General features: G+C 36.5%; 1 protein-coding gene across 40 annotated transcripts in view; it reads right to left on the bottom strand.

Moving 5' to 3' along the window:
* LOC105482229 (aspartate beta-hydroxylase) overlaps positions 1–24,482 on the bottom strand; it is a 221,339-nt gene that overhangs the window by 139,604 nt on the left and 57,253 nt on the right. For 23 of the 40 annotated variants that reach the window (XM_071068186.1, XM_071068191.1, XM_071068188.1 and 20 more), the window contains 7 exons: positions 10,291–10,383; positions 8,315–8,389; positions 3,991–4,119; positions 1,831–1,863; positions 1,167–1,223; positions 578–625; positions 60–92 (listed from right to left, as the gene is read on the bottom strand). In XM_071068186.1, coding sequence (XP_070924287.1) covers positions 60–92; positions 578–625; positions 1,167–1,223; positions 1,831–1,863; positions 3,991–4,119; positions 8,315–8,389; positions 10,291–10,383 — 468 coding nt within the window. Of the gene's footprint in view, positions 1–59; positions 93–577; positions 626–1,166; positions 1,224–1,830; positions 1,864–3,990; positions 4,120–8,314; positions 8,390–10,290; positions 10,384–12,895; positions 22,624–24,482 lie in introns of those variants that run through there. The other 17 variants (XM_071068198.1, XM_071068201.1, XM_071068199.1 and 14 more) reach the window with 2 other exon arrangements.

Genomic DNA, 24,482 nt, shown 5'->3' with positions numbered 1-24,482 from the left:
TCTCAAAAACTAAAAATAAAAAAAAGAAAAAAAGATAATAAAAGAAAGCATTTGCAAACCTTGTTCCTCATAGACTTGGTATGTTACGTCATCTGCAAAAAAAAAAAAAAAAAGAGAGAGAGAGAATAAAAGCAAAATAAGTATTAACTGAGTCATTCTAAACACCTGTTCAGTTAAAACAAACAAAAAACTACTTAGTCATAAACATAGAACTCTATTCCTTCAAATATTAATGTCTGCACAGTCAATAATAAATGCCTCTGCCCAAAAGCAATTAAACAGCAGGTAAATTATTTTCATTAAACTTTCTCAAATTGACACAGAAGAATTTGATACACAAAAACAGCACTAAAATTTGACATCCTGTTTTGTTATGGAGGGGTTAGTTGATGAGGTGAAATATGAAAGCCTGATATTCTTATAACAGTCTAACTTTGTTATAAAACAAAATGTCACGAATTAGATGCTGAAATTACTTCTTTGATGCCTTTAAAAGAAAAATCACCATGTAAACACAGCATGTGACTGAAAAATCTACGGTAATATTTTAAATCGAATGAAAATGCTCATCTAATACCTGTATCGTGGTGCAATCTTTCATCTTCTCCTACTGGTTCACTGGCATCTAAAAAACAAAAATACACCTTTGCCAAACAGGAAAAAACCAAACACGCTGCCAGACAGCATTCTAGGAGATTCTTAAATTAATTACCTTCACAACTTTGCCAGATAGATGTTTTCATTATCATTTAATAAAATTTAAGCTGAATAAAGTTCCACAATTTGATGTCTAAGTCACAAAGATAGGAAAAAGTAGAACTGGGATTTGCACCCAGCCTTGACTTTATAGTACATCACACTGCCCCTTCAATTTTCAAATATTCTTTCCTGCACCCTACCTACAATGACCAAAATCTCAACAGTGGTTTTGAAAAATACATCTCCTTTTTCTCTCATCCCTCCATATGTCTCCTTTTTCACTCATCCCTCCATGTAGTATTAAACTACATTCAGACATTTCTATAAGTATCTGACCAATCAAAAGTGATTACAAATACCATACAGGGATCCCTGTGTTGAATCACAATTGTTAACCCTGGAATAAAACAGCCTTGGCCACTGTCTCAATCAGAAAACACATATCAATAATTTAAACATTTACAAACCTGGATTTTCCTGCTCAGACATCATCTCTTCCATATCCTGATTATAGTCTTGTGAAACTATAAATTAGGGAATAATTAGGAAATTACAACTATGTCTCAAATAAGGAATACATGTAATATTCGAAACCAGAAAGACACACTTTTTAGTTATGATAGAAATGCAAAATCAAGTCATAATGATATTCAAACATGCTCATTCCTGGAACAAATAGGTATTAAGTGTGTTAAATGCCAAATGCAAAGATGAATAAGAGGGGACCGTTATCAATTGGTTTATACTCGAACCGCAAAACAGTAAAGTGCTAACAGATGATGCGTCCACCTCCCGTGGCCATGCCCTTTAAGCGCGCTGGCATGTGACAAAACATGATTTAGACCTTTCGTTGACTTTGTAATTGAAAGCTACAAAACATGCAATTCCATTATATCTTTTGAACTAGTAATCCTACTGAGAATTTATCCTCAGGAAATAGGCGTCAAAACACAAAAAAGCATATTCAAAAAGAAATATCATAAATTATAAAACATATGATAAAATTATTAATTGTATATGCTATGTATATTTAAATATATCATTAATAATAGATATTATGTACTTTATGATGCCCTTTTAAAGGAAGACTCACCCTAATTAAGAAATAATAGTATTAAATTAAAATCTCACCTGTCTCTTCCACATGGTAACTATGCTCGGTTTCTGAAAAAATATATATATTAGATTGATATTTACTGCTTTTACAAAATGGTATGTATATATCCTGTATAAGTACTTTGAATCTATGCTTATCATTAATTTTATTTAAAAAATTAAAAAATGGGATTATCAATTAAAAGGCTGTTTAACACTTTTATATTTCACTAGAACTACACTGTGGGATGTCTCACACATTCTTCTCGATCCACTCAACCCCACAAGGCTGACAACCACCACCCTTGGACTAAAGAGAGAGGACAACTTAGAGTGACAGTGACACAGGCCAAACCAGGAAAGCTGTTCATTTCTAACCCACTTCACATCCCAGTAGAATGTGCTATTTCCTGGACCTGTCCTACCATTTTCTAGAGCAAAAGTACAGCAACTATGGATGGGAACAGAGAAAAACAGTGGCAGAGGCTTTACACCCTTAGGGAGCTGAAGGGTAAATGTGTTGAACACTTAACCCATACACCTCAGATAGCAAAAGAGCTGCCATTGTATGACCGTCACCACACTTATGACCTTGTTAATTTTATTTAATACACATATAAAGAATAAATATTTTTATTTTCTGAAGACTTTTAACAACCAACTTTTAAGTTCAAACTGCATCTATGTCCTAATTAAAGATTAGAGCAGAAAGTAAGGTTTCTGCAATTTGTGAACTTCTTAGAAGTGTTTCTTCCTACTCCCAATCTGTGACTCCTAACTTTAAGAATATCAAATTCCTCATGCTTCTGTTTATTTGAGCATCTTAACTGAAATTTGTTGCATAAGCAACATGTAGATACAAAATTCTGAGCAACTGTCAATCTTACTGAGCCATTTTGGCCAAAGACTGGAGAGAAGAAGCAACAGGAAATGTGGAAATCATTTTATCAGTATCCCTACTCAGAAATTGGAAACACTGTTCCAAAGAAATCATGACATAAATGATTACTAAAGGGATAAAGTTCTGAAGCTAGTCTGTAAGTGCCTATTTTCAATGTGTACTGCAGCAAAAAACAATCATATAGATGTTCAAAAGGATTGTGTGCTTGTATTTTTAAACAGAAAATTATGCACTATATACAATTCTTTTGAAAACAAAACCATCCCATATTTTTATGGGAAAGTGCATTTCCTGCTCTAAACAATAGGCATGGATATAAGTTTTTGGAAATACATGTACTCATAAAGTAGGAGCTACCTGCTTCTAAAGTTATTTTCCAAAATATTTAGTATTGTGCAAAGTAGATAAACTACTTTTCATTATTTTTATGCTTTTAAAAAGTGTTTGCTAACTGGACACACAACGGCTTATGCCTGAAATCCCAACACTTTGGGAAGCTGAGGCAGGAGAACTGCTTGAGGCCAGGAGTTTGAGACAGCCTGGGCGACATAACCACCTTGCCACTATAAAAAATTTAAAAATTGGCAGGGCATGGAAGCATATGTCTGTGGTTCCAGCTACAGGAGAGGCTGAGGTGGGAGGATTGCTTGAGCCTGGGAGGTCAAGGCTGGAGTGAGCTGTGCTCAAGCCGCTGCATTTACCAGCCATGTTGGGTAGGATTTTATAAATAAGTTATATAAAAACACAGTCACACTGACCCATTTAGGAACCATCGAAGGCTGCTTTTATGCTGTGATGGCAGAGTTGAGTAGCTGAACAGAGTCTGTATGATCTGGGGAACCTGAAATATTTACTCTTTGGCTATCTACAAAAAAAAGTTTGCCAATGCCTGGTACAGAAGCTAAGAATTGTGTTTTGCTCACTGTAATTACAGAGTTCATGTAAGAACATGAGCCTGTGATAGATTATCACGTCCAATATTTCATCAGTTGTTTGAATTTCATTTAACAAATAGCACCCTAAGCAGAAGAATACAGTAACACTAGTTTCCTGAAGTATTTGACTTACTATTTATAAGAAATTTGTATATTCTGAGTTTTCCTGAAAAGTGCTTTGAACCAAAATCAAGATATCTATTTTAAGAAAAAATTCACTTTAATTGAAGCTTTAAGCGTCAACTTTTAAAAATCTAAGCAAAAGTTAAATATCCATTTTAAAGGGGTTTAAGAAAAACTTCAGTAATTATAAGTCATTGATTATATTTTATCCTGAAACTTGAAAAAAAAATGTTCTACCTTCATGAGATACTTCGACTTCCAGGGTCTCAAATCTATCACCTACAACAGTCACCGTAAGAAACTCGTCATCCTCTTGTTGTGGTTCTCCTGTGGGTCCATCTTCTTGTTGCAAGTCTTCTCCTTCAACTATGACAATGAACAAAGTGACACTGGTCTATAGTGAGGACCCACTGGCAACAGCCAACTGAGACACGAAAGCCCCTTGTGAAGGGCCGCCACACACCTGCTCCTGCTGCTGGGGCTTCCCCTGCCCCTCCTTTTGGCCACTGAAGACACCATTGTCCACTCTACAGCTATTTTCTTCCTCTGGCCAAGTGCTAATCTGCCTAAGTATATGTGGTGGGGGACAGGTTTCCTCTCATTAGGATGTTGTATATCAGGACAGGAAGCTTATATATTTTATTCATTATATATTCCCAGCCACCTAGGGCCATGTCTAGCCACAGGAAGCACTCATTAAATATTTGATGAATGAATAAAATAATTCCTAATTATTACTAATATATTTGCCTCTTCAATTATCCTCAGGTCAGAGAAAAGGCTACTCTATGGCCTTTTCCTGGGAATTTACACAGAATTCCAGGTAACAACTTTAAATGACTATTCAAATATTCTATAGCAAAGAGTAACTAGCCACCTATCTAAATTATATGCTAGGGCCAGGCATGGCGGCTCACGCCTGCAATCCCAGCACTTTGGGAGGCTGAGGCAGGCAGATCGCTTGAGGTCAGGAGTTCAAGACCTGTCTGGCCAACATGGTAAAACTCCATCTCTACTAAAAGTACAACAATTAGTCAGGCGTGGTGGCCCGTGCCTGTAGTCCCAGCTACTTGGGAGGCTGAGGCAGGAGAACTGATTGAACCTGGGAGGCAGAAGTTGCAGTTAGCCAAGATGTTGCCACTGTACTCCAGCCTGGGTGACACAGTGAGACTGTCTCAAAAAAATAAATAAAATAAAATAAAAAATAAATAAAAATGAATTATATGCTAGGTCACAGGTTTACCCGAATCATACTATATATTCAAAAGTTCCTATTAGGCTTTAAGTAATGCAAAGATGCCCACTTTCTCTTCTGTGATTAACTTCTATGATATACTGAACTGCTCTGCTTCTTTTGTGTAGAGGTTGGACATGTTACATTATTCCACTGCAACATGGTTAAGACCGGGTATTTCATCCCAACGTAACTTGATCTGGCTTCCAGCAGAGTATCTCCTGTGTAAAATACTCTAAAGAACGTGAATGGGCAGGACTTGGCTTTGCAGTGCAGTTCAGGGATTAGGAGGAGTATGGTGTCTGGAATGCATGGCTGTAGATTCAGGCTCTTCCATACCAGCTGCGTGACTGTGGGCAAATTACTTAACTACCCTGTGCCACAGATTTCCCTCCCATAAAATGAGAATAATACCTCTTTGTAACATTATTGTGAAGATTAAAACACTTAGAAAAATGCCTGGCCCTAAGTATCTAGGTGTGACTATCATCATTATTAGAGTAATAATGACATTGTCATTTGTACAGCTACTGAATCACCCTACCCGCAACCCCAGCCCAGACTGCAAGAAGCCTTCCTTAGTTACTCTCCCTTTAGTGTGGCAAGGTGATGCTCTTGGGTGTTAGTGAATCAGGCAGGCCTATTTATGTTGATGCTATTTGTTTTCTGTCTTCTCATAGCTTGCAATATTGTTTTTCCTCATTTCAGATTTTCTGCTATTCAGCAAACCACCAATTTGAATTTCTGTTGCCCATTTTCTTTCTCTTTTTCTTTTTATCACACTCCTCTTTCCTTATTCTGCTTTCATTCTATCCACTGAAATTTGATGATTTTTACACTAGCAGGATTTAGCTTTCATATGCAGCTGTTCAATGGAAGTATTCCTGTTTTCTGTAAGGAAACCAGTCAAACATTGAACACTATCTTTGAGTCTCCACTGCTCAGTGACAGCCTACCATGAAAAATTTCCTAAGGGTTCACGAGACTCTAGGCACGGTCAAGCCCTCTGCAGCTGTTATATTCTCCCTGTGAGGTAGGTACTGGTATCCTACTTTGAAAGATGAAGAACTTGAAAAACTGTGCTAAAGCCACACGGCTAATTAATGGCAGATGCAGGACCTGAATCCAGTTGTGAATGCACCATGATGGAGGCAGGGAAGTTATGTTCAGTCTGAGAGATATGATTGGGCAGGGGTGGGACACACATCTCAGCGAAAGATATACCAGGTGCAGAGGTGCCAAAACAGTGATAGGCTTGGCAATTACAAGGAAAAGAGAGGCCAGCTGGGCTAGAGAAAAGTCACTGAAGGGGAAAAAGAGGCTGGGATCAGACAAGGCACAACTGGCTGGGCCACATTAAGCACAGGTTACAGAGGAGCAAGTATGGAAACAGGGAGACCCAGCGGGATGCTACTGTGCTACTGCAATGGTCATGGCAAGAAGCCACAGTCACACCGAGGCCCTAGAGAGCCAAAGTCAGTGCTGGGGCAATGCTGACAGGATTTGCTGATGGATTATATCTGAGGAGAGAAGAAAAATCAAAGAAAACTCTCGAGTTTTCAAATTAAGCAACTAAGAAGGTAGGAGGACCATTAACTAAAATATAAAAGACTAGCATAAGAAATTTGGGGAGGATTGGGGTGAGGAGGAGCTGTGAGGTGTGAGAATAATCATGAGTTCTGTGGCAGGCATGCTTTAAGTCTGAGACATCCATAAGACATCCAAATTGAGATGCCAAGTATGCAGTTAGGTAAACCCAGAGTTTAGATGAGCAATCAGGGCTGCAGCTATATATTTAAAAGCTATCAACATACAAAGAATATTTATAGCCATGAGCCATAAATGTGATTTTCTAAATGTGATTAAAGAAAAGAACAAGTCCAAGAAGGAGGCTGTGGCCAGGACACGGTGCTAGACTTGACTGCTTCCCTCTTTTGGCTGCCTGCCCACCTCCCACCGCCTAAACATCTTAGGGGTCTATTTCTCTCCACCCCCTCCTTTGGCTGAGGCAAGTTTGCTACCATCCCAAATCATCATTACCTGTACAACCTACATCTCGTCTCCCAGCTGCACTCTTGAATCCCTCCCATGCATTTTTCATGCTACAGACAGAAGGCATAACACTCCTAAATACCTTCCCCAATGGCTTCAGTTACTCTTAGAATCAAGTAAAAAATACTCTTTTTCTCATGACTCGCCACCTACACATTCCATGTGCCATCCATTCTGAACTACTTTCAGGTCCTTTCCTGTCTCTGGCATATGCCCTCTGCTTAAAATAGCACTGGCCTGGCAAAGGTCTACACCAGCCGCTTCTGACCCCGCTTCTGAGTAAGACCTAAAGAGCATCCCGTGTTTTATTACCATAACAGCACTTACCCCATTATATTTAAATCACTTATTTATTTAGACTGGATTTTCCTTCTGTTAAGTTAAAGTTGTGGTGCGGTGGGGAGGGAAGGCTTGAGGAAGGGGAAGCCTGCACTTGCTCATACAGGCCAGTGAGTAGCTTTCCAGGCGGCAAAGAAGCTAGAAATAAAAGGGTACAGGCTCCTACACCCCCAGCATCTACTGGCAACAAACAGTTTATACCATAGGGCATTGTTTGTTTTTAAGAAACATGATTTTATTTTCTTTTAGGCCACCCTTGGATCACCAAATCATCAGGAGAATCAGGATTCCAGAGCATCCTGCCCACTCCACAATCCCTTCTTGAGTTACGTTTTGGGATCACGATCTCTGTTTTTATCAAGGGATGCTTCAAGAAGCAGCCTTATAAAACCTTAAAACATTAGTTTCTGGATTATTACTTAGAATCCTCTACACAGAGCTCGCCATGAGAAATTTTAAAATTTAAGTACTGGGAAAATGTTTTATATTCTCGTTTCTTTTTCCTGTCTGCTTAGTGCAACCTATGCAATTAAATGTGTCTTCGTTTTTGTTGTGGTGACCAGCCAACCATAAGCGAAATCGAGGTGGAGGACAACACCTGGATAAGCCTGACCGTGGGCCTGTGTCCCACTTTCCTCCTCTCCGCCCTCCCCTTCTGTTCCTGATGGATCACTGTTTTCAATCTGTTCATTCTCATTTATTCCCACCAGTTCTTTCTTAGATGTATGCAATGAGTTCCTCCACAGTGAAGTGGAATAAAGCAAGTTTGGTGCTATTTCAAAAACAACACCTGTTCTCTAACTTTGAATTCAAAAACTTTTTAAAAAACGCAAACACCCAATTAGCCTTTACATTTTAAAACAAATGTCCAAGTCATTTTACATAACTAAGTGTTATTTTAGTAACTCAAAACAAAGAGCAGATTTTAATTCATACCATGTTCTGCATGTACCATTTCATGAAGAAGGGACTGAATTTGTTCTTTTGCTTCATCTTCGATATTCTGAGGTTCTAAAATAATTGCAAAACATAGCTAAGTAGAAAAGTTCAAACATTAATATGGACCCCTAACACTCAAACACGATATTGGTGCATACACATTAAAATGAACACATTTGACTAAGCAACTATGCATTATTTCTCTGTCAGCTTACCATTTTTTGTTCTGTGCTGGCAAATATGGTAGATATGTGAAATTTGTTTTATTCTATCAACAGACTTAAGTGTTAAAAGACTTTCAATAAGATTTTTAAAGAAAGAAAACTAAGTCAGGCTCAGATTTTTATTTAACAAAAGAGCCTTATTAAAAGCAAAATGACTCTAGTTTCTAGTTAATAAAATTTGCAATAATGATAAAATAAAGTGGGAAGAACAAAGCTTTCATAGAGGGAAATAAAGTTTAAATGTAATATCTGCTATGCTAATCACACTACAAAATCATTTCCAAAGCATAAAAATGCCTATTTTTAATAATTGTTTATTTCACAAGCCATTTATATATGTAGTCTTGCGCAATTATAGTCTGCCGATTGCCATCCGCTCTCACAAAGCCTAAGATAGCTTCCTAACTGGATTTCCAGGTTCATAACTGCTGAAATCACCATCCAAAGAGAATATAATTTGAGTTACCAGAAGTGGAGGGTGGTGCACTCTGCTCACTCTTTAATGGCTATCTTTGCCCAAACTGGTGAAAGCCTCAGTTCCTAGGAGCAGAATATAATACCTCCACAACTGAGCCCTCACACACTTCTCCAGAATCATCTGCTATTAGCACCGGCTTTCAACTTAGTGAGGGCTCCATGTCATTTCAGCTTTCCATAATTTTGCAATGAAATAAATATTCAAATATTCTCTCCTCTGGAGGGGACTGGAAGATGCAGAAGCTGGAGTGTAGTGGGTTAAAAAAGTGAATGGAAAATAAGGTAAAAAAGTAATTGTGGATTCTTCTTTCAAAATTGTGGCTATTATAGAGAGGAGAGGGATTAGGTGGCAGATAAAAAGAAATGTAGGGGTCAAGAGCGGTTTTATTTTAGTACAAAGTAAAATTTGAGGTGCTAAATCTCAATAAAATGTCTTAAAAGTTACTCTCTGTTCTGGAGCTATGGTATGATCATAGCAATTCTACAGGAATGAGAAAGAATACATTGTCCTAGGATTAAAAATTCAACAAATAACAAAACTCAGAGCAACATATTGGCCTTAAAGGAAGAAAAATTAAATGTTATTCCTCAGCACACAGTGATAAAATCAGCCAAAGTACCATTTGGATCCAGTACTTTTCAGTAAATACGTAGTGTCATTCCTTAAACTTCCAATAGGTGGCATAAGAAAACCAGAGATTTAGAGACTATTCAATTTACTAACTTATTAAAATATTTCACGATTTTCTTACCTATAGTCATAGACTTTGGGTTAACTACAGAGATGCTTAATTTATGAACCCATGTAGACACAAAACAGGCTCCATAGATGGCCACAGGGAGGTTTGGGAAGTCTTTTAAGATAGACAAGAGACCCTCATATAAAAAAGATTGAGAAACCACTAGATCTATTAAATCACGTGACAAATGATAACACGAGTGTAGAATTGTGTATATTTTCACTTTCAAGGTAATATAGTACAGTAGTGCTGGAATTGGAATCAAGAAACAACATTCAGTTCATGATGTTCCTAAATGTGTGGTTTTGGACAAAGAACAACTGTCTGCCTTAGAGCTGATCTTAAAAATTAAAATTATCCTGTGCCAATTTCTACTAGAAAAATACTATATAATTTCAGAAGAGAAAAAAAGTAGATATTTATTCTGTAAACAATGTGAAACAAATTCCAGGTAAAGCAGGATTCTGCAAATGGGGATACCTGTCAGGTTCAGGCACACCTGGGCGAGACTCGAGGATGAGGACAAGCTTACCTGCCTCCACAGGAGCCTGCTCCTCGGGCTCAGCGTGTGGCTCAGCCTCTTCTGGCGGGACTGCTGGCTCTGAAGTAGATCTCTCTTTAAGTCCTGCATTTTTTTATTCACAAAGTTAACTTGAGTTTTTGTGGGGTTTTCTGTCATATTAAACCAGGAAAAATAATATTCTCAAACATTTAATCAATAGTGCAGGTAATGAATAGTTTCTAAAATTGCATGCTTAAAAAGTGAGGTAGGAAAATAGTTTACTCTTCAACTTCATATTAAAGGCTCATGTGTTAATATCTTTGTCTAAGTTAGCTTTTTACTTCAAATTAAAACAAAATCATTGTTTAAATGTTCATGAATCTCTAAAATAGTCATGTCTAAACCTGCCAAAAGTTCAATATGAGTTCAAGCTCCTTTTGTGCTCATAAGCGATTAATTCCTAAGTCCTGAAGTTTGAATTCAGCAATGAGGCAACTAAGACGCACTTGAACTTTCTGTTATTCAGGTACACTCAGTGTTCTCACTTATATCTTTATTTATTCTACTTGAAAAAGTTAAAAAGAAAAAGAAATCATACATAACTATTTATTATCTTCTAAAGGAAACCCCTACAAGTAATCATATTATTCTATAACAGCTAAAATATATGAAAATTTAAAAGTTCTTCTTCCTTTTACAAGTCCTAAGAAAAATAAGATATCAGGGTATGTGAAAACTGATTTTAAAGTTAAAGCCAGTCTAAAATCTATTATATTAAGTTAGTTATTTGAAGTTATTTGGTATTTTGTATGTGGAACATTAAAACAGATCCTCAATTAAATCCAACTATTTGGAAAAGAGCTAAATTCAAGAGTTCAAAGATTCCGTTTGCTGATCCTGGACTGCTCCTGACCTCATTAAGAATCTCCTAGCAAGCATAGTCACTAAAGGGAATGCTCTGTGCATGCACAGCCTGCGGCAGGAAGGTCAAGGTGACATGAAGGGCAGTGTTCTAATCTTAAGCAGCTCTGTGCAACTCATGTATGCACACTAATGTGGTCTGGAAAATTCTCATTTCGATGTATTACTCTTCTTTTTTATTATTTTTCCTTTTTCACTGTTTTTTCTATGTCTCTTCATTTTTCTTTTATCGACAAAAACATACTCCCACGTTCCTCTTTCCAAATTTTAGAAGAAACAGAGACAGATACACAGGACCCTGCCGCATCACTTACATTTCCTGCAGTTACCATTTGCAACACTATTTCCACACAAAACTCACTACTAGTACACCTGACACCAACACATACAGTTGTGTCAGTTGTGTTCGACACCTAAGTTATCTCTAACTGTAAAGATTGCAAAGGGATTATACAGAGGTCCTAATTGTAGTTCAAGTTCAGGGAGGAGGGGGTAGAGATGAAGGCCTAGTAAAAGACATCATATTTCAAATTCAAATTTAGGGCTGCCCTCCCTTTTACCATTTAAACAATCATTTTTACTTCCCTCAACTGTTAATGGAACAGGTACGGAATGATTCATTGCCAAGTTCTGCTGAATGAATGGGAAAAAGCTTAAGAATCTCAAGAATCAAGTAATTTATCACTCTCAGCACTTCAGCTAACACTTGGCACATAGCAATTGCTCAATGAACACTTGCTGAAGAGCTGAATACACCCAGTGATGTGACTACTCTGCTAAGTCTAAATGGCTGTGGAGATTCCCTGCAGGGCCAGGGCTTCTTAGGCGCATTCCAGTAGCTGAGTAGAAGAGGGAAGGCGACTCACATTAGTACTTCTCTACTCCTATGTACCAGAGATCCATATTTCTACTCCAGCATCCATCATTTCAGTGCCATGAGTCTAGTTTGCCTGAGACACTCCCAGTTTATGTCTGCTGTCCTGGAATTATTTCACTCTCGAAACTATCTGTCTGAATGAAAAATTACAGGGTCATCCTTCACTGACCCCACTTGTAGCAGGCTCTCAAACTGTGTTCCATGTATTATACAAGCAATGAAATGTTTTCTCACCAAACGATAAAGATTTAAACTGCCTGAAAACCCCATTCTTAATGAGTTTAGAAGTTTCATTTGAAAAAAAAATTATAATGCTACATGTTCAAATACTACTAGTATGCCAACATTCCGACATACAATGCCTCTGAGAGTCAACTTTCTCTAGCCAACTTGAACTTATTTGTTTCTAAAATTGAAATTGCAAAACATAGGAAACACAGGAGAAAGCAAAAGCACATAGCAAAAAATATTGACTTTTTTGCCCTGTCCAAAGTGGAAGGTATATTATAAAATAATTAATACCTGGTCATAGCTATTTCCAGACATGAAATCAGTACAAAAATAAACAATATTGTAAACTTCAAAGAAGCTGAGATCATATTATACATTTCCTCCTCTAGACCTCTATAAACTTTTTAAAACTTAACAAAAACATATTCTAGACTACAAGTGCTTTAACAACCCATATGGATGAATTTGCCCTACAAGATTTTATTTCAGTATTTCCAAAAAAACTTTTTGCCATCCAAACTCATTTTAGTTCTAAAATTTGAGGGAAAAAGCAAGCAAAAATGAATTAAGAAAAGTAAATGCATATAAGCTCAATTCAGTCATAGGAAAGGTGTTCAAATGGATTTATTATGAGGTACAAGTGGCAATGATGTTGCAATGAAATAAATATTCAAAATTATGACATTATGACGTTCAAAGTTATGACATGAGATGTGTTTTGATGTTCCTGGGGCTGCAGTTACCAAAATGCCAGCTTACAATGGTTGAACAGGAAGGAAATTTATCATCTAACTAAACAAGAAGTGCAGAGGCAGCTGGCTGCATTGCAGGTCAAGCTTCACCCTCAGGCTGGCAATCAGAGCTCCCCAGCTGCAAGCTTCTTTTTCAGACAAGGCGATATCCAGAAGCAAAAGGAGCATCTCTTGCTCTGCTTCTTTCTTAGGTTTCAGGAAATCTTTTCCAAAAGCTGCCAGAAGTCTTCCTTTTCAGTGTTAATCATCAGGACTGGGACCCACTTCCATTCCTACGCTGGCAAAAGGAACAGGGTGTCCACAGCTGCCTTCCAGTCATTACGTATGGTGAATAGTTACTGCCAGTCCACAGCAATGGCCACAACATGATTTGGAAAACACATTAATTCCCTTAAAACATAACTCGGTTTTAGTTCTTTCGGTTCATCAGATAAATTTGGAAATTATAAAACATTTGCATTTAATCACTATATAATTGCCCCTCCAATTTCAATTAAAATTAGATGAAGCTATGAAAAGCAAATGAAATCAGCACTTTGAATCAACCACTTACAGCAAATATGATAAATAACACAAATACCCAAGCCCAAGATTAACTTACTTTATTCACTGTTGCCCATAATGAGAAAGAATCAATATATTTCTTTCCATAAATATGTAGTAGTTGTAAACTTACTAAATTGTATGTTGTGTTTAATCATTCAACAAATATTTAGCATATATTAATTCAAGGCATTATTCTACAGTAAATGAAAACAACACATCTACCTTCTGGGGGAGAGAGCAATTTAAAAAATAAGAAACATGAACTACTTAGAGTATATTGGATGGGGACAGATGGTACGGGGAAGACACGGAACAGAAGTACATAAGGGAAAAGTAGGGGTGGGACTATTCATAATACTTGGTCAAAAGGACTCACTGATAACATGTGAACAGACCCTGAAGGAAATCAGGGATGTGGCTATGTAAGTTACACGTCTGTTTCAGGTAGGGAACTGCAAGTTCAGTCACCTGTTGCTTAACAATAGAGATATATTCTGAGGAATGTGTGGAAATGCACCTTGAAATGAGCCATTAGAAATTTTACAATTGTGGGAACATCGCAGTGTGCCTAGGCAAACTTAGAAGGTATAGCCTGCCACACACCTAGACTGTATGCAATATCCTATTGTTCCCAGGCTACAAAACTGTACAGCACATACTGTACCGAATACTACAGACAATTGTAACACAAAGTACTTGTGAATCTAAACATAGAAAAGGTACAGTATAAACATGGCACTATGATCTTATGGGACCGCTATAATACATGTAGCCCATCCTTAACCAAAATGTTAGCATGAAGCACGTGACTGTAAGAAATTCCTCAACTGGGAACACATTTGGCGCCAAGGAGAAAGGTGGCTGAGGCACCAAGAGAGGTGTGCATATCAGAAAGGCCCTGGATGCTGGATCCAAGGACTGTGAACTTGAGGGAACACAAAGGATTTACTTCTCATAAGAGTTATAAGCAAGCCACTCCCTCAAAAAAACCTGGCAAACAATTATAAACTTATTTTGTTTCATAGAATTTCATACACCTAGCCCATAAAAAGCTAGAATGTTTTTTAAAATTAGTGTTTTAATCTTTGGTTTACTAATTCAAAGGTGTACAGATGAAAGAAAACGTGTCCTTACTAATTCAGGTTACTCCAGCTAGGGTTATCTGTGAAGGGTAAGTGCTCAGAAGTGGTACTGTGTCAATTGTGAGGAGTCTAGCAGTATAAATCAATTTACCCCAAGAATAAGGCTCATAGGTACATGAAATTTGAGAAATATTCTGGGAAATCAATACACCAGAAAGGCATGCATACTAGGAAACTATGCTAATCCTCGCTGTTGCTCCTGGCCTGTATAATCGGTGAATGCAGATCTTCCTCAGTATACCAACAGCAGTCTCAGAACTTATCAAAATTCTGAGACCACCAGGTACTCACAGCTGCCCCATGATATGCAGTAACAGCCATTCCAGATTCAAAGCATCTTTATGTAACCCAAGCTGGACAGACAGACTTCAAACAGACATAAATTACAAAAGAATTAAACACTGCCAATAAGGTTCCCAAGAGCCTGGTTTCAGCACCAATGAAGGGACTCAACAAAGACTGGTGAGAGTGGACTCACTTTAACATCATGAAAAATACAGTTAAAGGACATGCAACTCAGCATGGTTTGTAAGAGTTCAGGCACCTGGGACAAGAGGATGCCTTTGAATTCCATTTGAATTCTATCTCAGCGTTAACCACAGCTACACTTTTTGGTTTCCACAAATGCAAAAAAGGGGACAAAACAGGACCCCTAAGAAGGGCTTTAAGAATTAAGTGAGATAATTTAAATAAGTATTTTTCCAAAAAATTACCATTTATTTCTTCTAAAAAAAAATCTTTACATCCCCTCCCTGCCAGTCACAGGCAACTTCCAAGGTAGTTAAAACACTGCAATTACTGAACAATCTTTTGGGTTCTTTAAAAACACACACACACGATTTTTTCTTCTTGAATATTCTTCAATGGTATATATACACCTGAAATTTTTTAGATAATTTGTTTGGTATATTCACCATTCAATAAACAAACACTGAATGCCTATTAGTGTCAGTTATTAGGAAAGGTGCTCGAGATAAATCGTAGTCTGGCAGCAAAGTCCAGGAATGAGGCAAGGTGGTGAGGGTGACAACTGGAGTATGCGGGGTGCAGCCACTTGGGAGGGTCAGAGACATCTGAGTGCAGAGGTGATGACTGGGCTGGGTCCTGTGGGAGAGACAAAGGTAGCCCACCACACAGAGCAGGAGCATGTTCAGGAGCACATTCTAGGTGGAGGGACTAGTGGGTTGTACTGACAATTGCTCCAGTCTCATTACTTTCTCCCTCAGCCCTTTGCTTATTTCATAGCATTTCACTGCAGGGATTGCAGCCACCTCAATCTCTTGTATCCCCCATGCCTTGCCCATTCCCCGACATGCTGTAGATACTAAAAAATATTAGTTGAGTCAATAAATGGGAATTATAGACACAGCATGTTGGTGTTATATAATTATCAAAAACAATAAGAGCTTTAAGCATAGATCATGTTCCTCTAGTAGGATACAAGAGAAGTGATACATAAGGCAAAGAAGATGGAAACAAGAGGCAGACTTCTATGATGTATGCATACCTGACTTAACATGGAGCAAAAAATAGATACATAAAGTGAAATCAAATGAGACATTACATGAGAACAAAGAAGAAAGAAATGGATGACTTTCTGCTTTGTAGGGCTTACAGAGCTCTTGCAGAAATTGATTCCTATGTAAAAATGATAGCTAAGGAATAAACATCTAGCTTACACAATTATATTCTTAGGCAAAAGGAGAAGAAAGGATAAGAGACTAAAGACTGTTATTGAGGAAATCTTTCAGATTATCCCAAACTAGGTTTTCATGAAAATAACCTGATGGGTCTGCTACATATCACCCATCCTTTAGTTTCCTAAACACAAAAACTTTCCTTCTAAACAGAATGGGGCAAAATGGAGAGAGCTTAACAGCAAAATAAACTTCATTACCTGACATCTAAATGGCAATATTTATTACCAGGTCAACATTCTCTTATATTCTTTCAATGGTCTGAAACTATTGTTGACCAATAATTGTTTGGAATGAGATCTCTCTCTTCTCCCTAGTTTTTTTATTTTTATTTTTAAATATAATTTCAATTTCTATTTAGATTCAAGGAGCACATGCAAGTTTGTTGCATGGGTATATTGTGTGATTTTGAAATTTAGAATGTGAATGATTCCATCACTCAGGTAATGAGCATAGCACCCAAATGTTAGTTTTTCAACCCTTGTCTCCCACCCTCTCCCCCTCTCTAGAAGTTCTAGTGTCTCGTTTCCATCTTTATGCCCATGAGTACCCAATGTTTAGCTCCATAGTTTCTTATTCTGAAATACCTATTTTGGCCCATCCCATTCACCTCTGTATTTGGGCAGGGGGAGAAGTAGGAATGGAATGGGTAGAAAAAGGAGAAACAAACTCCACCATCTGCCTACTTTCAGTGCACCAATTCCTCCTCCTTCTGGCAAAAACACACTAACTTCCTTAGGGGAATCCAATTCTTCTTTACCCAACACTTTAAAAGTGGGCACTCACATATCCCAGGGTGTCACCAATCACAGCTTTCTTATCTCCTACCCCATAAGGAGTACGGTTGAAGATGAGCACACGAGACTGCCTGAGAAGAAAGCCAACACTCTTGAGGGTCCATAGACAGGTGGAGGTTGAGAACATGGTTTGAGCACCTAGATCCAGCATAACAAAAGAAAAAAGCCAAAACTACTCCTGGGCTTTACAATTATGTCAGTCAATCCATGATTTTTGTCCATGTAAGGTATCTGAATGAATTTAACACCATGGATGTAACCCAAGAAATTCTGGAGAACATTCAGAAGTAAAACTAAATATATTCCTAATATCCCAAGGCAGAATGATAGATGCACTTTCCATAGAAACATAGTTACAATGAGACTTGCAGAACTGGATATTAGAATTAAATCAATTTTTGTGGACCACAGTAAAAAATAATCTCTGAAGACCATAAAATCACGTCTATGGAAAAATGTGATCTGAATACAAAACAAACATAAGTTTTTCACAATTAGGCTGGTTATTAGGCTTCTTGATTGTATCATATACTTAAGGCTATAGTTTATTTCGTAACTTTTTGTCTAGCCTTTATATCTTGCGTTTTCATGTCGTCACAATATTCTTTTAAAAACTAAGCATTCTTATAGCTTCACCCATGTGTAACATTTATAATTATTTGCATTCGCTCCCTCAATGATCTCAGTAGAATAAATCAGGCTCCAGTATACTCATTTCACAAAGACACATTCATTATAAAGGATAAAGGACTTAAATATTTGTTTTGCAATCTGTTGACAAAAGTAGGAACAGGAATCACAGTTTCAGTGCTTCCAAGTTTTTAAACCCTGAGTGAGACATCTTGGTTGACTATTACTATTATTATTCTACCAATGAAAAAGGGAAACAGAATGCCCAACAATGTGCTGGCTGTTGACACATATGCAACATTGACTGCTTCTGAGAACTACCTTGAGGAACAGCCATGGTCTTCAGTTTACAAATGAGGAAAACAACCATTTCCAAGATGCATTTTACAATGGAATATTCTGAGCAATCAATTTTGAGAATTATTACCAGTGGGCATTAACAGAAGAAGGAACAATTGAAGACACACGAGAAAGAAATAAATGTGAAGAGATAGAGCCTAAGTCACCAGACCCATTTCATGGACAATAACATTACAGTTAACTTAAAACATTTCAAATTAAAAATGATACTTGTTTACTCCTTTTGTTTTTCAATGCAAGTGTCTATGGGGAATCTTTATTATCCAAGTATTATTATGAGGACCTCTGATGTTACAAACTTGAATAGCTGAACAGGTCATAATATAAAATATTCTCAATAAAACAACTACGTACAGAATTAACTCAAGTAGTCCTCTGGATTAATTAGAGTGTTCATGCTGACTGATTTATATCAATTTCTTCATCAGTATCTCATTGTGAAATTTTGAGAGGATCATCTATATACAATGCAAATTACCTATAAAGTAAAATTGAAAATCTTGTTTTTTAAAAAAATTCAAAATGGTGACACTAATGATGTTAGGAATAACTAAAATTCATATACATATGAAGCCATTAGAAAATGAAACAGAAACTAGGTGAAACAACAAATGACAAAAAATTCAATGATGATGTAAGTGCTTCAGAAGGAAGTATCTAAATATTACAATATATAGAAGATATAAGATCACCCTTGGAAAAATTCATTGGCACTCAATTATTTTCACAAAATTGACTATCTTAATAATGACTGTGCTACTAAAATGTGAAATGTCTTTTTCTTACAAAGTTTACGAAAACTATGCCAATAATGTCATTTAAAAGGTTTGTAAGTATGATGTCATAATATAATTTAAATCAAATGTTGTCAGGGATAAGGCAAAATAAACTTACATTTTTAGTAATTATCCCCTTCCAGGTCTTCCCAAAAACAGCTTCTGACCCCCAACTACTTAGTATTGTGAATTCCTTGTCCCTGTTGTAGCTGGCTTATTTAAAAAGGTAATCTTTCTGGTTTTAATTATATTTAGAAAACAATATGAAGTAAACAATACAGAAACAACCTACTGAATAAAAAGTGTAAAACTGAGAGTGCAATGCATGACTTTAACCCACTAATCATGACTGAAAGCTTGTTTTTACTTGAAGCTTAAGTGTTAAGGCAGTTGGATAAAGTGTGACTTCAACTTCAATAAAAGTTAGTTGAAACATTTACAAAAAGAAAGAAAAGAGAAGGAAAGGGGAAAAGAAGAGAGAAGGGAAAAAATAAAACAAGTTCTAGTCTACAAGTGCTTTTAAAGGATCTTTAAATGTTTTAGCTGAGGGGTTTCAATTCTTGAGCTAACAGTCAAAGGAAAAAATCAATGATATAGCCAAAACATTTCAAAGTACTGTACTAAATAGCAATAGACAATTCTTATGTGCTTATGATGATTAGGTTATTCCAAAATATTTTCACTCATTTGTTTAGAATTTAGTATTTATGTATTTTCTGCCCCATAGACATTGAGCTTAAAAACTAAGGTAAAAATTACTAGAATGCTCTCAACAAATTCACTTATAATTGTTTGCCCTTCTTCAAGGGAGAACAGAAAATCTTTAGAGAAGACAGCACTTAACATTTTGTACGTAAGTTTTTTAAAAAAGCATTCAATTTATCTCATGAGAAAAGATCTAACATGGGGATATGGTTTGAGAATCGTTTAACTTTCATATGCCTGGGGGACATGTTCTGCTTCTTGTTCTGTCCAGTTCTCAAAGCCTCACTTTCTTGTCCCAGAAGCCCTATGTTTGATGAAGTTTGAGTGGGACCCACTCAACTCCCACTCCAAAGCTTTGTGCACAGGTGTGCGCCTGGGAAGAATCGCCATCTTCAACTACAAAAATGGTCCCAGATGTTCACCAGGCCTAAGCAAGCCAACTGGAATTCTCTCTCCCAGAGCCATCTGCATTGGGGTTGGTAAATTAGAAAGACTAGTCTAGAGCCTGCTGAGGGCCATCTTGGTTACCAAGTGGTAGCATCTCCAAATAGAGTAAGTCAGGCAGAAACCAGCACAGTGAAGACCTGGGAAGTGAGCTAAGATGAATCCTGACTAATCAAAACATAAAACTCCAAGTTGTGTTAGTTTTTAAGCAATAAAATAACAGGATTATATTAGAGATATTATTCTCTAGGACTTCATCTCTGTTGCATAATTCTATTAAGTTGAAATTTCTGTCAACTAAATGTCATAAAGTATTTGACTTTAAATAGTAAAAGGCGTTAACATTAAGAAAAAGGTGTACAATACATTTAGAAATATTTACACTTAAATGTACTCATTTCTAAGTTGAAATATCTTTAACTAGGCCAAAAATCTCTATTTTTAAGACCTTCAAAAAAAAGTAAAGAAATACGTTTTAAAAAATATGGTGGTAGCATTTTTTATTCTGTTATTAATAACCCTATTTGAAAATAAAATATTTGTGGTAGCATTTTTGATTCTGTTGTTAATAAGGTTAACAATAACAGAATAAAAAATGCTACCACAAAGATTTTATCATTATCAACTAACTGCATTTCACAGTAGTCACAATTAGATATTTAATATTTGAGGCATCGAATAGTACAAACCATTTGTAGAATTATATTTCTGACTAAAACTTCACTTTTATTAAACGTTTTCTGAGGTGCTAAATTCTGATCTCTATTTAGAGATTACATTTGCAATTCCTTAGAAATGGTAAACAATAATGACACAATCAAATATGAAAAATGTATGCCACTCAACCAAAATAATAGAAAAACAGTGTGGTATAAAATGAAAGTATATCCTGGCCGGGCGCGGTGGCTCAAGCCTGTAATCCCAGCACTTTGGGAGGCCGAGATGGGCGGATCACGAGGTCAGGAGTTCGAGACCATCCTGGCTAACACGGTGAAACCCCGTCTCTACTAAGAAATACAAAAAATAGCCGGGCGAGGTGGCAGCGCTTGTAGTCCCAGCTACTCGGGAGGCTGAGGTCGGAGAATGGCGTTAACCCGGGAGGCGGAGCTTGCAGTGAGCTGAGATCCGGCCACTGCACTCCAGCCTGGGCTACAGAGCGAGACTCCGTCTCAAAAAAAAAAAAAAAAAAAAAAAAAAAAAAATGAAAGTATATCCTAATCTGAAATAATTAAAACCTTTCTACAGTTATTCCAAGACTATAAAGGTATCATAAATAAAAGTGTTCTGAAATTGTTCTTCTAAATACAGTTCTCCTCTTTATTCGTAGCTATGGCCAGAGTTCTCGAAGCAGTGTATGTGGCACACGGTAAGCACTATGTACTAGATGAGGGGAAAATGGTGGGGTTGTTGTAAGGAGGTCAGGAGTGAGAAGCATGCAGGAGTGAGGGGCAGGGGTGAGGTGAGGAGTGAAGGAAAGGAGAGAGTAAAAGACTTGGGGAGGGAGACTAGAAGAGGGGAGAGAAGAGGGAAAAGGGGAAGGAGAACCCATGAAAAGCCTGAAGAACGGCCCCTGAAAGGCTGCGGGAGGGCTAGAGGTGGGGAACTCAGGGAAGGCAGTGACACATGAGCCTGGGGAGGTGCCCATGAAAAACAGGGAAGCAGGAAGGGGAAGGAGGGAAGAAAACAAAGGGCAAATCCTATCTCCCTGAGTATTTAGCACACTTGAAGAAGTTACAAGGCTTTTTTTTTTTCTGCATAGAAATAACATTTAATATCTTAATATTCTTATTTAACGTCAATGAAAGTATTTAATACATTAATTTATAAAAATTCATGACACATATACATTTGTAGGAATACATGATCAATAAATAGAAGTTATTACATCATATTCTATGACATATTTTTAAAGTGTTTTTACATTTAGAAGCATGAGACGGTATATGTAAATTTCAGATAATTTACTTGCTGAGCACCAATAATACATTCAATGGCTAATTTACACACTTTCACCAATCAGAGCAATATTACATTTTCCGTTTTGTAACAAATTGCAGTTTTCCATTTTGTAACAAATTGCAATCTGGAACATGACCATGTTCGGAGATGATGATGCCAGAGCTTTAGTAGTTTCTTTTCTGGGTACCTCCCTTTGTTAAGTGTGCATATCTGGTAGAACTTCTACTTTCCTTTCTGTCATCTTTGTCTCTGGATGCCATTTTACTAGAAACATCCTTTATATTTGTTGATTTTTTCCTATTTTCCTTGGTTTTGGCACTTTTTTCTAGGTCCACTTTCTCTTTTTCTCTGTCCTTTTTACCCTTAGGAGACTCCTTCCTGGATAGGTCTGCATCAGCAATTTTCTTATCCTTTCGGTCATCCTCTTTTTCTTTCTTCCCCTTTTTTCTCTCTTCATTCTTACTTTCCTTCCTTGACTCAGGTTTCTCTTTCTCCTTCTTGAGCTCTTCTTTAGTGAGTTCTTTAACTTTCAGATTTTCCAATTAAAGGAAAAAATGTTTATTGACAAGATCTCTTAATCACAGAACAGGAAGTTAGTGAAAAGGTATTCTCTTTTTCTCCACACACAGGAAATGCACATTCAGAAAGTTACTTTAATTCACTAGTCTTTATGGTGGCTAAAAATAGATGCAAACCTCTATAAAATATCAACTATTAAAAAATGCTAGAAGCTTGTCATATTTTCCATCTTGAAATATAGTATGACTTATCTTAAAACATTAACATGCAATATTATAAAACTGCACCATGAAAGCAGTACTTTACACAAACTATTAACTCACACTTCATAACTATAACAACATAATTAAAGGAACACTGGCAACATAAGAACAAAGTTTTCGTAATTTGTAAGAATATATACAAAGATAATTTAAAATGTTTAACTCAAACAAAAACATATGTCCTTAAAATACACGTGCTTCTTTGAAGATTAATATATGTAAATAACATTAAATACAATTTCATTTTCTTAGTTAACTAGGCAAAAAATTGTCATGTGTATGAAATTTTTAAATCATTTTAAAATTGCAAAATGATTTAAAATTTTAGAAACTTAAATTTTAAAAATTTAAAAAACACTACATATCTGTAGTATTTAAAAGGAAAAATTAGAATTCCCTTTCTGCTTATGTTCATCATGAAATCAGTATTCCTTTAAGTATGTTTCCCTGTTACCTCATGTAGAGCCACTCAAGCTAACACATGTCTTCTAGTTCATAGGGTTGCGAGAGCAATTAAATGAAGTACACAGCTAATTCCAAATCTCATGGAAGGTATTGCTTTCAACTTGCTTTACATGGTAATAAAGCAGTTAGCAAAAGCTCTGAATTTCATCTGTTTGTACTCTCATGAGGAAATCATAAGGTAAGGTATTTACAATGCCACATTTAAGCAGAAACAATGCCACATTTAAGCACAAAGAAGATGAAATATTTATTTAATATAATAAAATGTGAAAGATGTTTTTGCCCATCAGAATCACGTAAAACTTACAAAGCACCAACGGTATTCAAAATGAGCATTAGATTTGCACTGCTCACTAAAAGTACTATATCTTTCTAGGCTGTCTAATAAAATCTTGATTAACGAACAAAAACATCACATAGGGTTTCTCCATTAGTTGAATTTCCTGGTGATCAACCAGGAGATTCTTCTGTTCTTCCTAAAAAACCTTATTAAAGTCTTTTAAGAATACAGAACAGAATTCATTCAGGATCATGCTGAGTCTTCATCCTACTTCAGTGCTGTTTGAATAGTAACATAGATACCGGCATTGCAAAAGAGTAAAATGCATGTGCAATGCTATCATGTCTTATTCTGCAAACTGCTTTTAAAAATATTCAGTCTTTAATGTTTAATTTGCTTCTCCAGATCAAGAAGTAAAATATTTTATTGTCCCTTTGTTTCATCACTATTTCTATAAAAATAAGATGGTAAAAATTGTTTTCGTCCCCAGAAATTATTCAGGAGAGATAGGTTAAACCATTAAAAGTTCCTGAAATTTAAAATATAAATCACAAAACCCTGTGAATCACATACTATATCTCATCTGTTGATATTTCAGCAAAAAACAAACTACGAACAATACGCCAAGCCCTTGAAATGATCACAAGACTATCACAGGCTTATAAAGAAAAACATGCACATCCCCCATGCCTTTACCCACAAAGAATATGACTACTAACATATGAACAAGAATAACCGCTGGCATATAAAGTCAGGCTGTAATATTGAGCTGTTAGTCTACAAATGGCTGACAGGTATAATAACTGATTTATTATTATTATTATTTTGAGACAGAGTCTCACTCTGTTGCCCAGGCTG

The sequence above is a fragment of the Macaca nemestrina genome, chromosome 8, assembly GCF_043159975.1.
Source record: "Macaca nemestrina isolate mMacNem1 chromosome 8, mMacNem.hap1, whole genome shotgun sequence".
Taxonomy (NCBI): domain Eukaryota; kingdom Metazoa; phylum Chordata; class Mammalia; order Primates; family Cercopithecidae; genus Macaca; species Macaca nemestrina.
This window is presented reverse-complemented; position numbering and strand designations above follow the sequence as displayed.